Raw genomic sequence first — 23,058 nt, forward strand, 5'->3', positions numbered from 1 at the left:
GAGTGGGTAGACCCTGAAATACTGATTATTTCTATTATTTCACCCTACACTGCTATTTCATTTCTTTAATTCCTCATCTTAGATGAATTTGAATAAATGTTACTCGTTTGAGCTTTAACAGACAAAGCAGTATATAATTTAGATGAATAATTTGTTTTAAGTTATGAATGTTTTTGACTCGATCGACATTTCAGACAATCAACTGCTTGTAAACCTTTTTGGTTATGTTTTGGAGGAAAACTTGATTTTTATTAAACCTAGTCTAAGATTAGTTTGGAGTTTCTTGCTACGTAGCCCACATAGTTTTACAAAGAGGTCACTGGTAGGTACTTCAAAATCATTTAGGTTTATTGGAGTTGATGAATAAATCGTGTAAGCTTGTTTGTTACTATGATTATTGGTTTGATTACGATTTAGATAATTTTTATTTAAACCTATACTTCTTTTGGTGCGTTAGGGAAAAATGATGAATGAGCAAGTTTTTACGATGCGCGCACACCATGACAAAAATCCCTGAAGTTAAGTTAAAAAATGTCCATTTCTTTTATTACGTAGAAATCTTTTTTTGTGGTATTTAAATAAACTTTATTTAACTAGATAATGCGCTATAATAAAACTTTCAATGTATTCAATACCATTTTTTTTATTGTTAGTAGCGTTTTTGTACAAACGTAGAATAAGGCGAAAGACAAAAAAATTAAAAAGATTTTTCAAAATCAAAATAACTTTAGTAAGTACACTTATAAACGTCAGAAAATAAGTTAAATTTATTGTAAATTTACATTTACTACCAGTTCGCAAGTCACGGGCGTAGAGCGGGTATAAAGAACTGGCAAGAAACTTTCCGCCACTCAATTCGGCCCCAATGGAGTATTTTTTTACCTATGAGTGGGAGCCAGTATCAGCTCCTTTCACTTACCGTATCCAACGAAGAGCGTTTTGAATCGTTGATGACCAGGCCTTTTCGAACCGTCTTCATACCGTAGAGTTTTGGGGCCTCTCTGCATCCGCATTTACCACGGAGAATGGTCAGTGGAGTGGTTTGGGTTAATACTGATGAGTTTCATCGTCCGTCATCGAGGCACAATACAAATTTTCACCCATGTCACCTTCACGTCTGTCATTCCAACTCTGCGTTTTAACCAGCTACCCAATGAAGTATTTTCGAACCAATATGATTTAGAGTCCTTTAAGGACGCACTCGCGTGCTCTCTAACATTGAAACTGTCGACGAGCCCCGACATCACTTAAGATCAGGTGAGCCTCCTGCCTATTTGCTCATATTCTATAAAAAAATAGATGTACCGTATACAATAACAAAATACAGTATTATATCTTAAGGTGGAGTACGACAGACTGCCTTATGGTTTATAAGCTTACCTCTTTCAGGACTTCTGTTCAATTGCAGGCTTAGGTAGATGTGATATATAAGAGATGTTTAAAATCTGTAAACCATTGTTATTAGAATATTATTTTCTTAAACAAAAGTTTTAATTTGTTTTATTTATATAAAATAGTTGGTGCATGCCCTAAGACAGGACTTTATCATTGCACTTTTTTATATATATAACGTATATAAAAAATAATGTATACGTACGAACACCCTCGCCCTATGACACTGAGCCTTTAGAAATCTAATCAAACAAAATATTATAGAAATTACAGTTACCTTAGCGAAAATATATTTTAAGCACTAACCAGTTTATAGTATTAATTAACCATCTTCTAATAACACGTATTGTTGCAGCATGATTAAGATGCAAATTGCTTTGTACTCAGTTCTATGATCTATAGATCATAATTATGTTATAGCGATGATAAATCTACGCGAGAGATATGATTTAGTTTGTGATATTATAATGGTTATTGAATTATTGATTTATTTTAGTTATACTAGAACCTGTTCTTACCAATAATTAAATTGAAGGCAGTTTTTAATTCAATATATTCGATAATACTTATGTATATCACTGAATAAATTCAAAACTCTCACTAAACGTTAATTAATCAACAAATCTTTTTATAAATTTGATGATTATTTTAATTATTCTAATGGTTGGAATGGATTTGTTCAAGTATAAATATGTGTGGCTGCTCTGCCTTACAAAATTGTTTGTAAGACAGATGGCTTAAAACTTGGCGATTAAAAAGACAGGCGGAGAGTTCTTTGCCAGTTCTTGCCCTGCATTGCCTGTACGACCTTGACTTGCGAACTGGTAGTAAATGTAAATTTAGAATTAGTTTATCATCTTTTCTGTTGACGTTCATAAGTGAAATTAGTAACCAATATGAATAAAGTTATTTTCACTTTTATAATAGATTTAATAATTACTCATTATTAATAATAATAACATTCTATGTAAATAGTATGGTCATTATTTGCAATAAAACCATTTTTATGTTTGAAATAGTATGGTCATTATTTGCAATAAAACCATTTTTATGTTTGAAATTCTATTGCTCATAATATTATTTATAGTACATATTTTTTTAAGTATATAAATTTTTGTAATCTTATTGGGACAGAGATATTTTGTCTTGTTCCATTGGTCGTGTTTCGTAATAGATAAGTGTGTTATCAGTATGGTATCGTAGTTTTTATCGATAACATTTATAAAGTTTTAGTTTTTGTCCCATTGTAAAGGGACAAACATATTTCTATTGTATCTACTTACGTCATTTGCTATTTTTTGTTATTTCTTACCAAAACATGTCGGTTTTCTTATGATGATTTTCTCAGTATTATGAACCCATCGTAGCCAAGCTTTAATTGTAAGACCTCACCATAGAAAGTCGCACTTAGCCACTAGACTAACATTGCTTAATTTTAAATAAACAAAAGTAATTTATATTTAAAACGACGAAGCTTTCAAGACATCCTTTTAATAACCACAAATAATTTACTCAAAAATGCTAGGAGCTTTAAGCTCGAACCAAAAACCAGCGAGCCAAAAGCTGTAAAAAACTTAACAATTATGTTAATGGCTACGTAAAAAAATCCCAAAGTATCCAGGACTTGACCACAGTTTTACTACTTCCAGTAATTCAAATATGTTCTAATGTTACTATGATATGATTTATAATGATTTTTATCAATATATTTTTTTACTAACTTAATATCACAATGTATTTTATTCCGCTAGGAAATGACTCGCACAAATACAATAGATTTATAGACCATTGATACAATTTATTCAATAGTTATTATTTATAAAATATATCAAAATTACCATAAATCAATTCAATTTAATTGATAAATTGCCAGGCAATTACAGTTTATCATTGAAATACATTTTAAATATATAATATTTTAAAAACATACAAGACTTGATACCACATGTTTCGATACTACAGTGATTTTTGTATGATGACAAGTGTATAAGTGTTAAATCTTGTTTTACTACAATTTTACTTTTACTTCAAAGAAATTTGTTAATTTTTTTATAAACTTCATTCATATCACTGTTATACCTTGTATTACTACAACTGTACTATATTCTGCTATTGGGCTGGCTTAGTTCCAGCGAGTTAATTAGTAAGGATTAATTGAATCTTGTCGACTTCGGGAACATTCCTTGACGTTGTCTATTGTGTCGATTCTTGTAACGATATTTTGTCAGCTTCCGCCCTTGTTGCTAGTCTTTCCTAAATATTAAACAATTCAGTGGCGTGGTGGCCTCAGACTGCATTTGTTCTTTTATCAAATTTTCCTTTCTGTGACTGACACATATAGTAGAGTTTTTGGATTAATATACGCGGCATCCTCACGAGGCTTTTCTTTATAGTGAGATCGAACGTTAAATGCGCAGATAAAAAGAAATCCGCCCTACAGCTATGGTGAAGGTTCAACCTCAGGCTTAAGTATCGCATACTCAAGCTACAATGGAATATTTTATAAGAACTAATATCAACTGTTAATTTGAAAGTGATATATTCAACCCCAGTGTTTTAATTCATAGTCGGCTCAAGATTACTATTCGAAATGTGCAAATCCAAACCACAAACGCCTATCAATCGTATTACTGCCGCATGAGCGACCACTTAAATTAGAAATCCAGATGAATTATCGTTTAAATCGATTCAAAAGCCAGTTATTAGTAGTCACTTCTCATGGTAGGCATACAGATTGCAGATTACAAGCTCTTTGACTATTCTATTAATTTGATTTTTCCGGTAATAATTATAGGGAAATCTATTGTTTACTGAGCAGTGTTAGCCTAGTGGCTTTAGCGTCCGACTGTCATGCCTGTTCAATGGTCGTAGGTTCAATTCTCGGCTGTACACCAATTGACTTTTTTGTCTATGTGGGCATTTATCAGAAGCTCGAACGGAGATGTAAAATATTGTGAGGAAACCGGCTCGCCTTAGACCCAAACAGTCGACAGCGTGTTTCAGGCATAGGAGGCTATCACCTACTTACCTTTTATATTGACAAATGATCATGAAACAGATACCGAAAACCAAAAAAAGGATTCTAACTCCACTGATTTTTTTTATTGTATGGAACTAATGGTTAATTCTTAAAAACATGTATTTAATGAAATATATATTATATTTGTTCAAAAATAGACACAGGATAACTTCACCATAATCAGGAATCACTTCGTGACAACGATTATGAATAAACAGTTGTCAAACAATTTAAATCCGACGTAAAACCTTTTATGTTATATTGTAATGAAATGTAACAATAATAATTCAAAGATTTTCTTGAGTACACTCTAAATGTCTCAAGAACATTGCAACGTTTTGATGTTTATGAAATTGGCACGTCGAAGTTTAATAACGCACTTATCATGTTTCATAGGGGCTACGATTATACTTAAATGTATGAGCTTATTGGAATCGCACTACGTTTTAGATTGACCGCAGGTTAACTAAACAAGTTACGATCCCCTTTATTATTCATAAATCTGTTGAATTCATCTCTTTTAAATAACTAAATTACGCTTTGACTTTTTCCTGTAAAACTGTGTTTATTTTGTAATGAAGAGACAGATATAATACTTCCGTTAAAACTTGCAACCCTACGAATGTTTTAAAATCTCAATTTTTTACATATATTTCGTGGAACTGCGCTGTATATATTTTATCATAACGGAAGTATGTTTTATGTTATAACGCACCAATTTTAATTGAGATGATTCCCGGAAAATATTTTTCACATATTTCTTGTTGATGCAATAATGATATGTTATGAAATTTTTACGAATCATTAAAATTTATAGCATCAACTTTTTGATTCCTCATTTGTTAAAATAACACTAAATCTTAAAACACTTTAGTTATAATGATTTAGTACCTCCCCTATATGGGTCTGGGCACCTGATTGCAGATGCCATATACTATCTATATGTATAAAAATGAATCCCTTTTTCCCTTGGTCACGGCATCACGCGTGAACGACTGGACCGATTTCGCTAATTCTTTTTTCTTGTGTTTGTTATTGTCAGGAGAAGTTTCTTAGTAAGAAAATTGCGCAGAAAATTAGAAAATTTAAGAATACTTGTGTTACGGTCGCAATTTTTTTTTAGTGCATAGTTACAATTCCATTTTTTTTTCATGTAACCTTAGGGCGTTAGACATTACATTGACAGAATGCGTGATGCAAAAATCGTCAAAGAGGATGTAAGAAAACTTTATATCGTTTAAAATAATGCTTGGATCGTACAAGCAATTAGCGAATGTAATTATTTTATATTTATTTTATAAATGTAATATTATAAAAGACATATAAAATAATTACAGTCGCTAATTGCTTGTGGCTTTAATATTGAAATTACATATTTTCACATGCCCAGTTATATGTCGCCTGTTCCCGTGTCGGTATACCACCAAAACTATTTATATACGCGCCAGAAAAACAAACAAAATGTTGTTTATCATAAAGCATTAGAATAACACACACTATGTTTCTGAAATATTTTTTAGTTATTATACCAATTTGAAATTAATATTGATAGTTAAGACAGGACAACGTCTGTCGGGTGTCTAGTTTACGATAAAGGTTTCGTGTTTTTTTGGATTTACTCACGATGTTTACCTTCACCGTTCAACAAGTTTATAATGTTTATAAACTTGCTGAAGTATATAAGTTTATAATCAAGCAACAATATAATACGCACATAAAAAAAGAATATGGATGCAAAGTCGGGATGTTAAGTGCAGGACCTTAATAAGAGTTGTATGCTCAAACCACAATTTAACGTGCTCTGTTTTTAAACAAATATCATATATATTCAGGAACTTATTATTCTTGAACCTTGCGTTAAAATAAATGACACGTTTATTTTGTTAATCAAGTTGATAAAGATTCACATTAACATAGTAGTGTTTATATAGCGTATTAAATAACCCATAATTCCCTTGTAATCACTGATATTTAATAATAAATATTATGACTAATGAATTCAATCCTATTATAACAGTTTAATTAATATCAAAGCCAATATAACCATTAACCGCCCTCATAAACATTGTATTTGCTAATGGATATTATTTAATGTACGCAACGGTACGGTAATAACTAATTATCCTATATCTACAGTTGAATAAAATTAATTTCATCGTTTAGTATATAGAGTACATACATGGTTTCGCTGTTGGCTTTTCCTACCTATATAAAAAGACCTAAACAAGCTAAATATATCAAAAATCATAAAACATCGGAGGACTACAGGAGACAGGAGATTGTTATATACAAAATTATTATGCAGTATATAGTATATAGGCTATGTATATGCAATATTGATTAGATATCTTGTAGAGGCTTCTACCTCACTAAGCTACAGAAAATGGCATCGGAAGAAACTCTCATAAAGCGACTTAAGATTCTAAACTAGAGAGGTCGTGTGTAACATATGAATGAGTGTTTTCACTTGCACATAGTAAATGCTCTTGGTGTGAAAGATCCAGAGAGACTACCTAGCCTTATACTGCTCTTGGACCCAAAAAGCACAACTAATAAAATGTATGTCAGGAAACCTAATCATCTAGTAATAGAAAAATTTGCACTGTAGATAGAAATTTTCACTTAAACGAACCTATATTTTAAAAATTATATATTATGATCACGTCAACAAGGAATAGGATATCCTCGTGGGTATGCGGCAAATATCAGTCAGCGTCGTTTCATAAGCACTTCCCTTGAAGCTGGTTAATGATGTCGAATAGAACCTTTAAACAGTTCTGAAGCAGTTCTAACCATTAATTCAGGACTACCGAGAGCTATTTAAATGCTGCGTTGGTCTATGTCAACTCTGCGGTTGCGGTAGCGGGACGCGTATTGAGACGCGTTTTCGCGGAAAACAGCAATTGGATTTAGAAGGGCAATATTGGAATGGATTTAGTAAGGTAACTAACATAACAACCGTATTGTACTATTTGTCATATATTCTAGTATTCGTACGTACTGTACAAATTCTATGACTATTATTTTAAAACTTTATGTTTTACAATTTTAGTATATAATATTTTATCTTATATATTTTTTTCTCTTTATTATACAAAATAATATAATAAAATCAGAATATGTTGCATTAGAAAACCGCTGTGATTTGTATTAATGTAACCATAGCAGTCTTCTTTAGGAGCGCGACAATTGCATATAAAAGTAGTTTTTAATTTACTGTTTATATTGGTAAGCGCTAGGCTTATATCTCATATCAAAAAATGGCTTTTAATCTTATTAAATTATGACAGTGACTATGCCCAAATTTGTCATGAATACCATGAAACAGCATATCACGGGAATTTAATACAATCACTTAGGGTCAACTTCAATGTGTCAAATCTGATAAGGGTTTCTTTTTAAAAGGTTTTAATACAAGCACAAACAAAAGCTGTCGCCGTGTTTTGTTTATTCGGTTAACACAATAATCCTGAGCAAATTGGCACTATTTCCATATGATGCTTTCCTTCACCGAATGAACGAATTGCTCACCCGTGGTTCGAAGTTACGACCATAGGGTTGCAAAACAGTTTCACGCTCAGCCCCACGCTTCTCATGTATGACACACTTGTCATGAATTTACGATGTTTGCATTTCTGACTCCTTTATAGTCTGAGTTCTAATAAATCACAGTTGAAATAAATCGCAAACTTGGGCACTCGGCAAATTATCAAGTTTGGTCGACTTCAGTTATTTGTCTTCCTTTCTTCGCTGAACTTTTCCGCATTAATTACTTACTAATTGTGCACTGTTACTTCTATCAACATTGTTTTATTTAATTTAAAGATTTTTCTATCTAACGATTTACTGTAATTATACAATGAACATGGAAAATGTCTCAGGTAATTTACGTCATTTTAGAATTTGAATAAAATTTATAAAATCATTAGCAAAAATGAAAATATAATACTGACAACGTATCTACCGATATGGCTTTTAGTGTTTTATCAATTATATAGATTAATTTTTTATATATAATTTTATATACATAAATTAATATTACATTCATCAATTAACCGTAAGACTAATATTAATTTTAACGATAAGAGAAACTAATTATTTAAAAGAGTATACATATTGGCAATATGCACTTAAGACAATGACGTAAGCTGTAATACTGACAGACTCAAGCTGTTTACTTAATAGAAGCATAATATAGAAGACATGAAAAGATACTATCGATCCAAGACTAGACATATATAATATTTAAAATTGTAGTAGTACTAGGGAGGTTGTAAAGGAGGCGACAAACTATTTCTTATTGGACAAAGACGAACTCTGAGACTGACAAAGTAAAAATGTACCGACTCTAGAGCTTTTTATTTTTATTTTCGATACACTGTAAAGAAACGTGCACTTACTATTAGTTCTCGCAAAAGCACTAGCGGTTACGATTACAATTATATACAATTTTGCCGTCGATTTCGATATTAAAAAAACTCATGTGCGCAATTCACACGTGTTAGAATTGAAACCTTCAAAAACAAAGTTTTTATAATTAATAATATGTAAATTAGACTTCTTTCACTATCTAAAGGTAGGATTAAACTTCTCTTTAAAACAAAATTATATGCTAATCAAAAATTTTAATTTATAAGTTTAATATCTTCAATTCAATCAATCTTTAATTTGGTAAGAACTAAAATAATGAAAATTTGAAATTCGATGAAATGAAAAAGCGACAGTAAAATGAGACAGACACATAAATTCACAACATTTAACGTGGGAGAAATTTAGGTAGGAAGCATGATAGTGTATAAACCTTAAATTAAGTAAACTTTCAATTAAGTGTAGTAAGAAGTTTTCACTTCAAAAAGTTTCTTTCATTAATTATATGTAAATAAAATTTATAAATTTCATCGATTTTTATAATTAACTACTTACTTGACTTAATTTAAAGTTTATACACTGCACAATGCTTCCCATCTCATTCTCTCCCCAGACAAATCCTACGGATTTATGCGTCTGTCTCTTGTTAATGTCGCTTATGCCGTTGCATTCGGTTTGAAATCACAACGATTCTAAAGAAGTTTCTTTAAAAAAAATATTTGGTTGACAATGACGGGCCATTGCAGAAATTTGCAAGTATAAATACGGCAAAATGTATGGAATATTGAACTTTATAGGTGAAAAAGTCAGGTCAGAGGATTAGGTAGTAATGTTGCACCGTTGAAATTTCTGATTATGCTGAATAACGTACCGGAAATCATTAAGAATTTTCTCTTCTGCTTGCTCTTCGCTGATAAAAAAAATACATCTCATTTCGAAAAAATAATTTGCGTATATAACAAATGGTAGAGGTATTTACGTTTCAAGCTTTCAACAATGCAGCCGTTGTAGCAAATAATTTAACACCGACTCGTATTCTTAACTTGTTGTCGGAACGCACGTTTTTTTCATCTCGATAGAAATGTTTTAAAAACGGCTTTATTGCGATAATTATTTTTATATGAAATATTTGTAAACCCAGGTATTTTTTAATTGTTATTGTTTAATACAGGTAAATATAGTAAAGAAGAAAGGGTGTTGTGTTTATGTAGACAATAAGTAGTTACTTATTAGATTAACATGGTTTAGTTCAGTCCATTTAACTTAAATTTGACTTAGGATATAGACTAATAATATTCAAATGTTTGGGTCTAACGCTGGACATACAGGGACCGCATGTTGCAGTCGAGACCGACTGCTGTAGAGCAGTGGCGTTGAAGTCGTACACGATTCCATGACTACCGTTGTAGCAGCAGACAGCAGTTGCGTTCGTCCGCAAAATAATACTGATGTGAGTTCATTTACAAGATGGATTTCAATGAAGAAATAGTGCTTCTTGAGTAGTACAGTAGTATTACGTAATCGTAGAAGACACCGTAGTATGTGGGTGCGTTCAATACTGCAATCAAGAGAACAGCATGCAATATGCAATTCATACTTTGTATCCCCAGCTGAGGAACCACTTGTTGCGTCCGTGTATGGTGGGTTCGGCAGCTCTAAGCAGTCGACCGCACGGCGAAACTCGACCGCAGAGTGGCTGCTCCGACCGTTTAGGAACTGCTCGAGCAGTCCGTGTATTGCGCATAAGAATTTAGCATGGAAACTGCATATCGCCGTGCGGCGATCGCTATACAGCAGTCGGTCTCGGCTGCAACATGCGGTCCGTCTATGGCCAGCGTAAGACGTACCGGTTTCCTAGCAATGTTTCCCTTCACTGTAGTAAAACGTTTGAATTACATACAAATGACGGCTATTCATTAGCACAGACGTGATTTGTACGACCGTAGGGTAAAAGTCACAATTCTCAGAAATGTGTTTTGTTTCGTCGTCAAATAACGAAAAAATAAAGATGCTTTTTGTAAGTTTAATTGTCTTGATGTATAAAAATTATACATAATTTTGTATATTTTAATAATTGTCCTTTATTATCTTATTAATCCATTGTAATCCATCGTAAACTCTTGCACATAATCCCGAACGTTTTCGTTCCGATAGCTCGAACATTATTAGGATGACTCCCACAATTTTGTCCTCGTTAACTAGTGGTCCTCCGATGTCACTCTATAATAAAATATTATGTTCGAAGCGCACTAAATACAGGGACGCAAAAACGGATAAGATCGACTATTTTATATGAACCCAATAATTCTAAGAACGCTGTTAAGGCAACAGTTTTAACAACTTTGTCATATTTGAAAATCTATCTATCATCTAGGAAGATAACTCTAATAAACTATTAGTCATCATGTAGAGAAAATTCAAAGCCAAGACTAATTGCTGTGTGCCTTCGTCAATGTCAATATATTTGCTATAGACGGGAATCATACGTAATGCTTATAGTCGGTCTGAGGCCATAGCGTATATTTATTTTTAAGTCCTGTAAATATTTTGTTTGATTCAATATTTTTACGGCAAATCAAACGACGATGGGACTTGAATTCAATGTCCCGTCCCATTCGTATAAATGTTGAGTATACTCAAAGGGCTACTCACGAAATATTCTTCTTCGGTGTCAAATCCTTTGTTATTCTTAATGGCTAAAACTGACTTATCAGGCGAAAATTGTCTACATATCCCTTTAACACATACGTGATTACTTAGAGATGTTACATTTTTCACTTGTAAATTATTTGATGGTTTTTTATCCTGAAAAATTAAAATGTTTATATTTATTTTACTATATTTATTATTTATTTGTTTATACTTTGTAACCTTATTATACATAATTATACAAACAAAAAGTAATTAACAGACGTATGTTCTTTCTTCGATTATTAAAACTAGATAGTCAAATGACTCATATCAATAGTTTGTTTTCCCTTCTTCTTTCAGTAAAGTTTTTTGAATATATAATCAAGAGTTGGAAAGAAATGTTTGGGCGCAGAATTTTCGTCTTGAATCTTCAGTTAGTTTAAGTGCTTAATTTACCAAAAAAAAACAACTCTATGTTGACCTATAATTTGTGCCATGTAACAAACAATATGATCACGGTTATCATTAATGTGGCAACCTGTTCTTCGAAATGTTGAGAAATCGATTGTATCCTATTAGATATTTTTGATAGCTTAGGCCAATTCTTGGTATCATATTGTATCAGATTTTACATTGTCGCATAGTAAATTTAATTTGAAATATTTTTACTATGGTTTACAACTAGCGACTTATCGTATATAGCGTATCTTGGGTACATATTTATTATGTATAAAATACTCCTTTCCTTCCTTAAGTCCTTCAAATGTTTAAAATTATTATTTCAAACAACCTTATGTTGCCAATCAACTAAAAACCACGCGACATACAAGTTATTAATAGACTATCCTAATCTACATGTAATTAATATTTATCGCGGCGTTAGCGTGGTTCCTAGCTCAAATTTACACACGAACTGGCATAAAACATGGATTACAGTTAGTAGGGTATTTGTTGATACAGTTAGTATCTTCCAATATTTATATAATTTTCAGTGCTGCCACGACCATATGGGCCTTGAATCACATCTATTACTTTTTTTATTAGCTGTCTCAAGTGAGTATTTTTTATTTATGTTATAGGAGGCAAACGGGCAGGAGGCTCACCTGATGTTAGGCGATACCACCCAGGCCCGCAAGTGCATTGCCGGCCTTTCAAGAAAGAAAACACCATAGTTGCCGATATTTGAAGGCAGAACCTTAATCTTGAGTGAAAAACGCGTAAGTCACTTATCTAACATCCATTTGATATGAAGCACTAACCCCTTTAAGCTTCCATCCCAGTGCGAATAAATATTCAGCAATTTTAGTTGGAGCTGTGGGAAGTTCAATTGGCAACACGAGTTTGCTGTACGATATATCTTCTTTAGTCTTCAAAAGCGCTAAGGAATATGCGAAATTCTCATAATTATAGTTCGGGTGAACTTCTATTTTCTTTACATGAACACTTAAAGCGTTTGAATCTGTTTTGTCAACTGTTCCTATCACAACAAGCAGGTCCTTCGGTTGTTTACTGGAAACAGCTATATTTATTACTTTTACAATTAGCATGAATTTATATATATAAAAGAAAGTCGAGTTAGTTACACTATTTATAACTTGAGAACTGCTGAACCAATTTGGCTGAAAATTGGTGGGAGGTAGCTTACAACCAAGAGACGGACTTTTTATCCTAGGACGCGACATAAAACGTGCTATAACAAAACGCAACAAACAGAAAACTGAAAAAAACTGGAAGTAGGCTCAAAGAGGCGGCATATTTTTTAACAGATTGTCGTGGATACTCCGCCACCGCAGAGGCAATGCGGTTGATGGTTTCAATCGATCTTACAAGTCTATTTCGAGGGCAAATTGTATGTGTCGCTCTGAAGTTTTCTACCCACGACTTAATTAACTGAATTAGGGGCGTCACTTAAACGGCGGATTTCAAAGCAATTACATAACTTGCGTTGTGCTTCACTCAACGAAAACAGATTGCAAAATTTCTGCTTACGCGCGGTGCACGCTAGTCCACAGTGACATAGCGATTAAGTCCGCACTCGTCACCTACCGAACGCTATCACTCCACTCTCACTAGCCCCGCGGGTTACCGAGAAATTTGTGTTTAAAAAGGTTTAAAGTGAAAATATACATACTAATATATAGTAATATTGCTTTGATTTTTTGATTTATTATGCTTAGCTTATTTAATTATGTTAAGATACGTACTCATAAACAAATTGCGGAGATGTCAAAACCCAATTGCCACGTAATATTGTACCACTACAAAGGTGATTGTCTACCTCTTTGATAGACACTACATATGGAACCCTTTCCCTTGAAATATCTTTCGCTGCCACTAAAAAAATTAACAAGGATTTAAAAAAAACATGATTGTTTTCAAATAGCGATAGTGAAATCATTTATTTAAATCATATCCAGGGATGTGTTGGACATGGTTTTTTAAAATTTAATATCAAAAAGTACTAAACAAATATCAAAAGTCGAACTGTTCCCCAAATAAGATTTAACAAGAATCATCTCTATATGACTTTTAGCCTTAAAACATTTTGACGAATTCCTTTTTTAAAAGTGTGTAAAAGTATTCTGTTTGTAATGCCAGTTCTTAGAAAGATAGAAAACTCGTTTTCACGTGGTCCAAGGAATGAAATATTCAAAAAAGTTTATTTAATTCTAGTTTTTAATTATCTATTAAATGACAAGTTAAATTAAAATTATCTTACCCAATTTGGCTGCCAACAATGCAATAAATACCACCGACGATTTCGACATTCTAAATCAAAAACCATTGTATAGTGACAATGTTTTCAGTTTTTATAACAACTAGAAATATAAAAAAGAGCTTCAAATAATTACTCTCTTTTAATTAAACAAAAGTAGATAAAGGTGCATCTAGATAATGTTCAAATAATAATAAACTTATTTAATTTTTAATAGTTAATTAATTTTTCATCCACATGTTTTGACTCTTCCTGTCAAATTGTGTGTACGCTGAGGTGGAAAAAGACAGATGAATACTTTAGTTAAAACGGGGCAATTAACGGGGTTATGTTATTGATCATCATAATATCAAACGCTACTGGCGTGGATAACTTTGCATTGTATTTTATATTATTAGTAATCTAGACATGTCGTTACAACTACTTCAAGGAATAGGCGACGCGCTCGACGCCGTGTTTTAGCAGCTATACCCTATATGAACCTTAATCGCTGAAAATTCATTAAAAATATTTATTCGAACTTGGAATGCTTGTTACCAAATACAATTAAATCGAACACGATAGCGTTCTTTTGTTTAACATTTTTATTCTCCGTACATTGAATTTAACACGCTGCCGCAGGATAGAAAACTCGTCGATAGATTGATGAATTAAATTAAATATATAATCATCGAGAGCATCTATAAAATATACGTATTTTTGTATAATAACCGATCTGTTAGTGTTATACGGGTTTATACAATTATATATGTATACAATATTTTAATGATAAGTCTAACAATTGGTATATTCGGAAAAATTTAGTATGAAATATTGAAGTCGTTAAAAAGGAATTTATTTGACGCTTTTGAGTGATTAATACGTGTCATTCTACGTAGGTAGATTCGTAAACATTTCCTTCTTTTGCTAATTATGTCATTTTGAAATTAAAATTATTATGAATGAAATTTTCAGTTTTGATGGCAATGGTTTATCATGAGTGGACATAAATATTAAGTTAATAAAGATATATCCGATTAACTCAGACGGATATCTAAACATCATTCATTGAAATCTTATCAGTTGAAATTGTAGTTTACAGTGATCGAAAACCATGTCGCCGTGCTATTCTTTGTTAACGAGTGTCGTAACTCACTGAGCATTCAAACATTTTTGATACGAACATTTTCTCATTTATACCAAAAAGACTGATACGTTGATAGTGCTATAAGAAAATTACATTCCGCACTTCTTCCGTTGCGCCAGTTTGAAACGAATGGAAACAGAAAAGGAAGTACTGACAATGTGGGACTAGATACAATTACCCGCTTTTGTAACTGATTCAATTTCTATCTTATTGTTAGAGACTTATGACCACACTAGACTTTAGTTTTATATAGTTTCAAGTACATATAACAATATGATAATGTCCATTTTTTGCTTTGTTTTTACTTAAACATTGTATAAGGAGTACAAAGTTTATTCTTTTTCATGTGTTCTTTTTATTTTATTTACATATCGTAATTACTTTGTACATATTGTATTCCATTGTTTATATCTAAGTAATTGCATATATTTTATGATTTTGCAATTCTTGCGCTCGTCTTATTTAATTAAATTTATATTTCCTCAAAATGGCTGCATGTAAGAGATCGCTCGAAAGCGATAAAGCCGCCAATTGTCCTCCTTTTTTGTTTAATTATTTTATTGTATTATATTTCTTGCACCGAAGTGTAAATAAGTAAATGAATATTTTTTGTTTTGCAATTGTTGCAATTAGCGTTTAAGAACTTACGTTGCTTAATAATTACAATACGTGATGAGCGACGAAAATTATTGGTTTATTTATACAGTTTTTCTTTAAATGTTTAAATTGGAAGTTAAGAACTAAACATAATTAATGCCAATGTCAAATACGCAGAAATATGTCTGTTAATTACACTGTTCTATAGGACTTCATAATATGACAATATGGGTTAGGATTGTTTAATATTTACAAAAGGATTTACAATACATTTAAGCATCATTGTTTCTTAATTTCTTAGCAGAATTATTAGTAACTGCATATACAGCATGCAGTTGTACATACGTTAGTTATACATTAAAATAGTGTTAATTTTAATTAATGTTGGTAATAATTATGCACCAGCTTGTACTGACTCCTCAATGAAAAGAAAATAAAAAGGAATTAATGAAAGAGAAATATATAAACGCGTGTTGACTCTGCAAAGACCGTCGCCGAATGAGCGCACGGCTGGGATGGAATAGCAGGTACAGATACCGGCAAACTTCTTGAGCATTAAACAAGGGAGTGGGGGAAAGTTTGCGCATCATACACGTCACTCTCCCGCCGCCGCGCAAGGACTTTTGTTCATGATGTTTGCCGGTATCTATAACGACAAACGAGGCTCTCAACCCCGCGTCGCGTCGAAGGGTACCTACGCAAGACTGTCGCGTAAAAAGGACAAAATGATAATTCTAGTGGAATTAGTTAATGTTTTCAAATAGCGACAAAATTTCTCCTACATTTGTATAAGCAAAAAAAAGGACACATATATACATTTACGAGAATGATTAAAAATCTTAGAATACCTACTTTGAAATGTCCTCCTTATACATCTTTTTAAACTTGGTTAAAATAAGGGTCTCAGCCACATTTAAATCTCAGCCATCTCTACAGACCATCAGGCACGCGATCAGTCTATGGCTGAGAAGCAAGGCAGCAGGAGAAATTTTCCCTTTCCTAAAAAGGAAATTAATTTATTTAAAATTTGTAAAATCTTTGTCATAGCAAAGTTGTCGAAATCTGACGGTTCGCCCAGATTTTTGTAAGTTATTTTAAGTCTCTTGGTGGGGCGTGGTAGCTCAGTGTGTGCTGGTGGCGTCTCTAAAGTATTGTCATATCTTACATGAGGTGACACCCCCTTCCTCGCCAGGTATGCGGCCGCGGCCTGCTTTACTCAAAGGTCCAGGGGAAGTATCCCGCAATCAAGGCTGCTGATTTCAGTGCTGCCGTCTTGTATAAAAATTTTCTACTGCTAGCGCCCACACAGCCTCGGTGTCCCACTATAAGGCTCAATCACTGCAGTGTATAGGACCGCAGTGACGTGCAGCTGTAAGCCCCATCCTACGTGGCCTTTAAAAGTTAATGCTATTTCCAAGCCCTTATTGTGTTTACTAGTATTATTAACACTTTATATGGCTACATATATATTAAGAAGTGTTGAATACTAATAAATATAACAGGGAAAAATCTCAAAACTAGGTTAAATACAAAATCTCTCTTAAAACGTATACAAATACCTCATTCTACATATTGACATGAATACCTAGTTACGAGCTAACCTTGGCTGAATACGTATTCATGTTTGAGGAGCTACAATTTCAGGCTTTTACTAAAAAACACATATTTTTACAAAAAACACTTAATTATTACCTGTATATTGAATAATGATGTTAGCCAGCCATTGTATAAATTTCCCTGGGAAAAATTATCACAAATAATACTATTTGTAATAGGGAGACGCCTACCACCTCCTAACGGGAATACGTCGATTTACCAATAACCCATTGTAATTAAAAATAAATCCCAAATTTGCTATCACCGTATTGTTATTTCTGGTGACGAATCATAAAGACTGAGTAGAGTTATCAAATAAAACACTTTGTTTTAAGTTGGGTAACTACTGGCTTTAATTGTTTAAAAAGTGAGCTTAAAGATAACATTAGGGGTAGTGGCGTTGCGATGCTGGATTAAAAAAAATCTAACGTGACTTATTGAAGAAATCGTAACTCTAAATGACACTTATGTTATTGGACATTAGCGTAAACGAGAATGTTAAATTACAATTTATGAGTGTGGTAACAACTAAATGCTCATTTGGCTTTAAGTTTGCGATGATTGCTTACATTCTGTTTACACTAATATATAAATATATATTTTAGTAAATAAGTAGTATAATTAGTAGTAGTATAATACTTTGTATAATTTAACTAATGTTAAGATAGGTAACGCTATAAAGAAAAAAAATCTCTGATGCAAATATAATAATATATCCTACTAAATTGAATAACTGTACTTTTATAATAATTCTGAGCTTTTGATTTTGCAGGATCTTCGACCTCTACTTCTTTGAACCACCTTTTTTTCAAAATACACACATAACAAACAAAATCTATCTAATCTAATCTACAATAATAACAATTGAGCAATCTCTACAAGCCTCAAAATAATTTAAGCAAAAGCTGGTATGGAAAACTACTTTCGAATCGATCGAAGCGTTATAATGTCCCCTTTTAAGACTTTTAAGGTGTTCGACCTCTCGTTTTAAGTCCTCGAATCAATAAACACATAATATATTTGCATGTGCTAGAAACTAGAAAAGTTTAATAGTCTTTTGTATGTAATATAATTAAAGAGAAAGAGTAAAGCGACGCTTACAATCTACGACAACAATCACTAACGAATAATTTGCGTAAGTAACAAATGGTATAGGTATTTACGTTTAAAGCTTTCACAATGCAGCCGTTGTAGCGAATAATTTAACAGCGACTCGTGTCTAACTTGTAGTCAGAACACACGTTTTTTTCATCTGAAACCAAATGTTTTAAGGCGGCTTTATTGCGATAATTATTTTCATATGTAATATTAGGTAATTTTTACTATTTAATTCTAATATAAATATAATAAAGAAGGAATGGCGGTGTCTTTATAACAGCAAGTAGTACCTTATTAGGTTTATATGGTTTAGTTCAGTCTATTTTTTTTAGAATTTTTGCCTCGCATTACTCTAGGATTGGTAAAAGGATATTTCTGAACTAATTTAGATATAGACATAACATTTATAACTAACAAGACTCACACACAGAAACACATAAAATAACAATAATAAAAAATAATAATAACAATTTAAAAAATAATAATAATGGGGAGATAACAATTTTTTTAAACAAAAAGGTTTAATTGTGCAATGCATTATGCCTGGCTCAGCATTATGCTGAGGAGCAGAGTTGTTCCACACCGCTGAACAATTTGACTTAGGATATAAGCATCGAAAAGCTGACTGACTAGTCAGTCACTAATACAATAATATTCAAATGTTTGGGTCTAAGACGTAACGGTTGCCTCTCGATGTTTCCCTTCACCGTAGTAAAACGTTTGAATTACATACAAATCACGAATGTACAAGTATAGTTTGCGTACATAGAAAGAAAACACCGATATTTGAATTCAGAACCTTAGGATTGACTGCAAACGTAGTGATTTACTTCACTAATCGAACATTCATTTGGTATGTTGCACTAACCCCTTCAAATTTCCATCCCAGGGCGAATAAATGTTCACAACTTTTAGTGGAGCTGTAGGCAGTTCAATAGGCAACACGAGTTTGCTGTACGCTATATCCTCTTTAGTCTTCAAAAGCGCTAAGGCATACGAGAAAGTCATATAATCGTATTTCGGGTGTATTTCTATTTCATTTACACGAACACTTAAAGCATTTAAATCTGTTTTGTCAACAGTTCCCATGACAGTAAATAGGCTTTCCGGTTGTTTACTGGAAACAGTTATATTTATTACCTTTAATTCATATCATCTAGACTTAAATTTTTACAGAAAGTCGTTTTAGTTACACTATTTATAACTCGAAAACGGCTCAACCAAACGGTTGTTACCGTGGGACACGACATTTATAGCGGAATAAAATAACGCAACAAACAGAAATCCAAAAAAAAAATTTGTCAAAACATCAGCGTAGCCGTTCATTCGTAATGTTATCTATGGTTAAATATAATTAAAAATTTCACAATTAGATGTTCATTTGTTAATGTGTTTATTTCGAGTTTCTATTACTCTCTTATCATTATGCCGATATTATCATTAATAATGCCACGACAAAGACAATCGAATCTTTTCCGACAAAGCCGTAATACAATGGACGAACCGATTTTGATGAGTGTCTCAGTTGATAACAGAATAGTTCAGATTATAAGAATTTGAAATTTGAAAGATTACAATTAGTTTTTAAGTTTGAAATTTTGTATCTAAACTGTGTGTACAGGACATCGTCTGTCAGGTCTGCTATTTTATAATATTATAAATATTCATTAATATTAGAAATCAATACAAATTCTTAAACCATTAGAATGCTACATTATCCCCGATTTAGTCATATTTCCAATCATGCCTAAGCCGCTCGAAGCCGGCCACTAGTTGATAATAAAGATGGACTTCACTTTTCTTCTATACTAATAATTTCTTATCAGATGCTTCAATAGAGTGCAAAAATAGGTGTTTTTTTGTTGTTTTGTTCTTGCAGTAAAAATACTAAATGTCCCTCAAATAAAGCAAATAGAAAATAATTTTAAAGCTTGCCTGGTAGTGATTAAAATAAATACAGTGGAAATATAACTATTACTTAGGTGAGCTTATTTAATTATGTTAAAAATACGTACTCATAAATAAATTGCGAAGATGTCAAAACCCAATTGCCACGTAATATTGTACCACTAGAAAGGGGATTGTCTATCTGTTTGATAGACACTACATATGGAACCCTTTCCCTTGAAATATCTTTCGCCTCCACTAAAAAAATTAACAAGGAATTAAAAAAAATCATGATTGTTTTTCATATAGCAGGGATGTGTTGGACATGGTTTTTGACAATTTAATATCTTTTTGATATTTTTGATACTAAACAAGTATTAAAAGTCGAACTGTTCCCCAAATTAGATTTAACAAGAAGCATCTCTATATGACTTTTAGCCTTTAAAACATTTTGACGAATTCCTTTTTTAAAAGTCTGTAAAAATATTCTGTTTGTAATGCCAGTTCTTAGAAAGATAGAAAACTCGTTTTCACGTGGTCCAAGGAATGAAATATTCAAAAAAGTGTATTTAATTCCAGTTTTTAATTATCTATTAAATGACAAGTTAAATTACACCGACGACTTCGACATTCTCAATCAAAAACCATTGTTTTCACACAATGACAATGACAATGTTTTCAGTTTTTATAACAACTAGAAATATAAAAAAGAGCGCAAAATAATTATTCTTGTTTAATGAAACAAAAGCAGATAAAGATGCATCTAGATAATGTTCAAATAATAATAAACTTATTTTATTTTAAATACTTAATTCCACATGTTTTGGACTTTTCCTGTCAAATTGTGTCCACGTCTCTTTCCATCTGAGATGAATACTTTAGATAAATCGGGCAATTAACGTGAATAGGGGGGTTATGTTATTAATCAGCATAATATCAAACGCTACTGGCGTGGATAACTTTGCATTGTATTTTATATTATAAGTAATCTAGACATGTCGTTGCAACTACTTCAAGGAATAGGCGACGCGCTCGACACCGTGTATTAGCAGCTATACCCTATATGAACCTTAATCGCTGAAAATTCATTAAAAATATTTATTCTAACTTGGAATGCTTGTTACCAAATACAATTAAATCAAACACGATAGCGTGCTTTTGTTTAACATTTTTATACTCCATACATTGAATTTAACACGCTGCCGCAGGATAGAAAACTCGTCGATAGACTGATGAAGCAAAAATAAATATATAAAGTACATCCAAGAGCATCTATATAATATACGTATTTTTGAATAAATACTGATCTGTTAGTGTTATACGGGTTTATACAATTAACGAGACAAAACGAAACGAAACGTAACGAAAAAAAGCTATGTATTATTAATAAAACTTATAGTAATTTTTCAGCGTGCGTAGTCACCGTGATCGTACGCGTAAAGTCGGAAAAAATTTAAAATTTAGAGTTATGTAAATAACTATAAGTTTTAATAATAATACATAGCTTTAATCCGTTCAAAAAGTGGTTTACTTAACGTGTAAAAGCTATTTTAATAAAAGACAATAATATACGAAGTTGTTTTTAGTAAATTAATATTTTAAGGATAAGTCTAACAATTGGTATATTCAGAAAAATCAGTACGAAATATTGAAATCGTTAAAAAGGGATTTATTTGAAGCTTTTGAGTGATTAATACGTGTCATTCTACGTAGGTAGATTCGTAAACATTTCCTTCTTTTGCTAATTATGTCATTATGAAATTAAAATTATTATGAATGAAATTTTCAGTTTTGATGCGAATGGTTTAATCATTAGTGGACATAAATATTAAGTTAATAAAGATATATCCGATTAACTTAGACGGATATCTAAACATCATTCATTGAAATCTTATCAGTTGAAATTGTAGTTTACAGTGATCGAAAACCATGTCGCCGTGCTATTCTTTGTTAATGAGTGTCGTAACTCACTGAGCATTCAAACATTTTTGATACGAACATTTTCTCATTTATACGAAAAAGACTGATACGTTGATAGTGCTATAAGAAAATTACATTCCGCACTTCTTCCGTTGAGCCAGTTTGAAACGAATGGAAACAGAAAAGGAAGTACTGACAATGTGGGACTAGATACAATTACCCGCTTTTGTAACTGATTCAATTTCTATCTTATTGTTAGAGACTTATGACCATACTAGACTTTAGTTTTCTATAGTTTCAAGTACATATAACAATACGATATTGTCCATTTTTTGCTTTGTTTTTACTTAAACATTGTATAAGGAGTACAAAGTGTATTCTTTTTCATATGTTCTTTTTATTTTATTTACATATTGTAATTACTTTGTTGTATTCTATTATTTATACCTAAGTAATTGTATATATTTTATGGTTTTGCAATTCTTGCGCTCGTCTTATTTAATTAAATTTATATTTCCTCACAATGGCTCGAAAGCGATAAAGCCGCCAGTTGTCCTCCTTTTTATTTAATTATTTTAATTGTATTATATTATATAGTATTATACATAGCTTCAATCCGTTCAAAAAGTGTTTTTCTTAATGTGTAATAGCTATGTTAACAAAAGACAATACTATGTATTATATTTCTTGCCCCGAAGTGTAAATAAG

General features: G+C 31.9%; 1 protein-coding gene across 1 annotated transcript; it reads right to left on the bottom strand.

The window, feature by feature from the left end:
• Positions 1 to 10,794: 10,794 nt before the first annotated feature.
• Positions 10,795 to 14,178, bottom strand: LOC123708615 (trypsin-4-like). Its single transcript, XM_045659409.1, has 5 exons — positions 14,130 to 14,178; positions 13,615 to 13,744; positions 12,670 to 12,919; positions 11,432 to 11,584; positions 10,795 to 10,999 (listed from the first exon to the last, which is right to left on the bottom strand). The coding sequence occupies exons 1-5, from the start codon at positions 14,176 to 14,178 to the stop codon at positions 10,847 to 10,849; spliced, it is 735 nt and encodes a 244-aa protein (XP_045515365.1). The 3' UTR covers positions 10,795 to 10,846.
• Positions 14,179 to 23,058: the final 8,880 nt, after the last annotated feature.

This window comes from Pieris brassicae, chromosome 4, assembly GCF_905147105.1.
Source record: "Pieris brassicae chromosome 4, ilPieBrab1.1, whole genome shotgun sequence".
NCBI classification, from domain to species: domain Eukaryota; kingdom Metazoa; phylum Arthropoda; class Insecta; order Lepidoptera; family Pieridae; genus Pieris; species Pieris brassicae.

Bases quoted from the DNA above. Each gene is read 5' to 3' on its own strand.
- LOC123708615 (XM_045659409.1), bottom strand. From the start codon at position 14,178: ATGTCGAAATCGTCGGTGGTATTTATTGCATTGTTGGCAGCCAAATTG. The intron at 13,745-14,129 runs GTAAGATAATTT...TAATTTTTTTAG, and splicing joins ATTGTTGGCAGCCAAATTGG to TGGCAGCGAAAGATATTTCA. The intron at 11,585-12,669 runs GTTAGTGCTTCA...TTAATTTTTCAG, and splicing joins TGGGATGGAAGCTTAAAGGG to GATAAAAAACCATCAAATAA.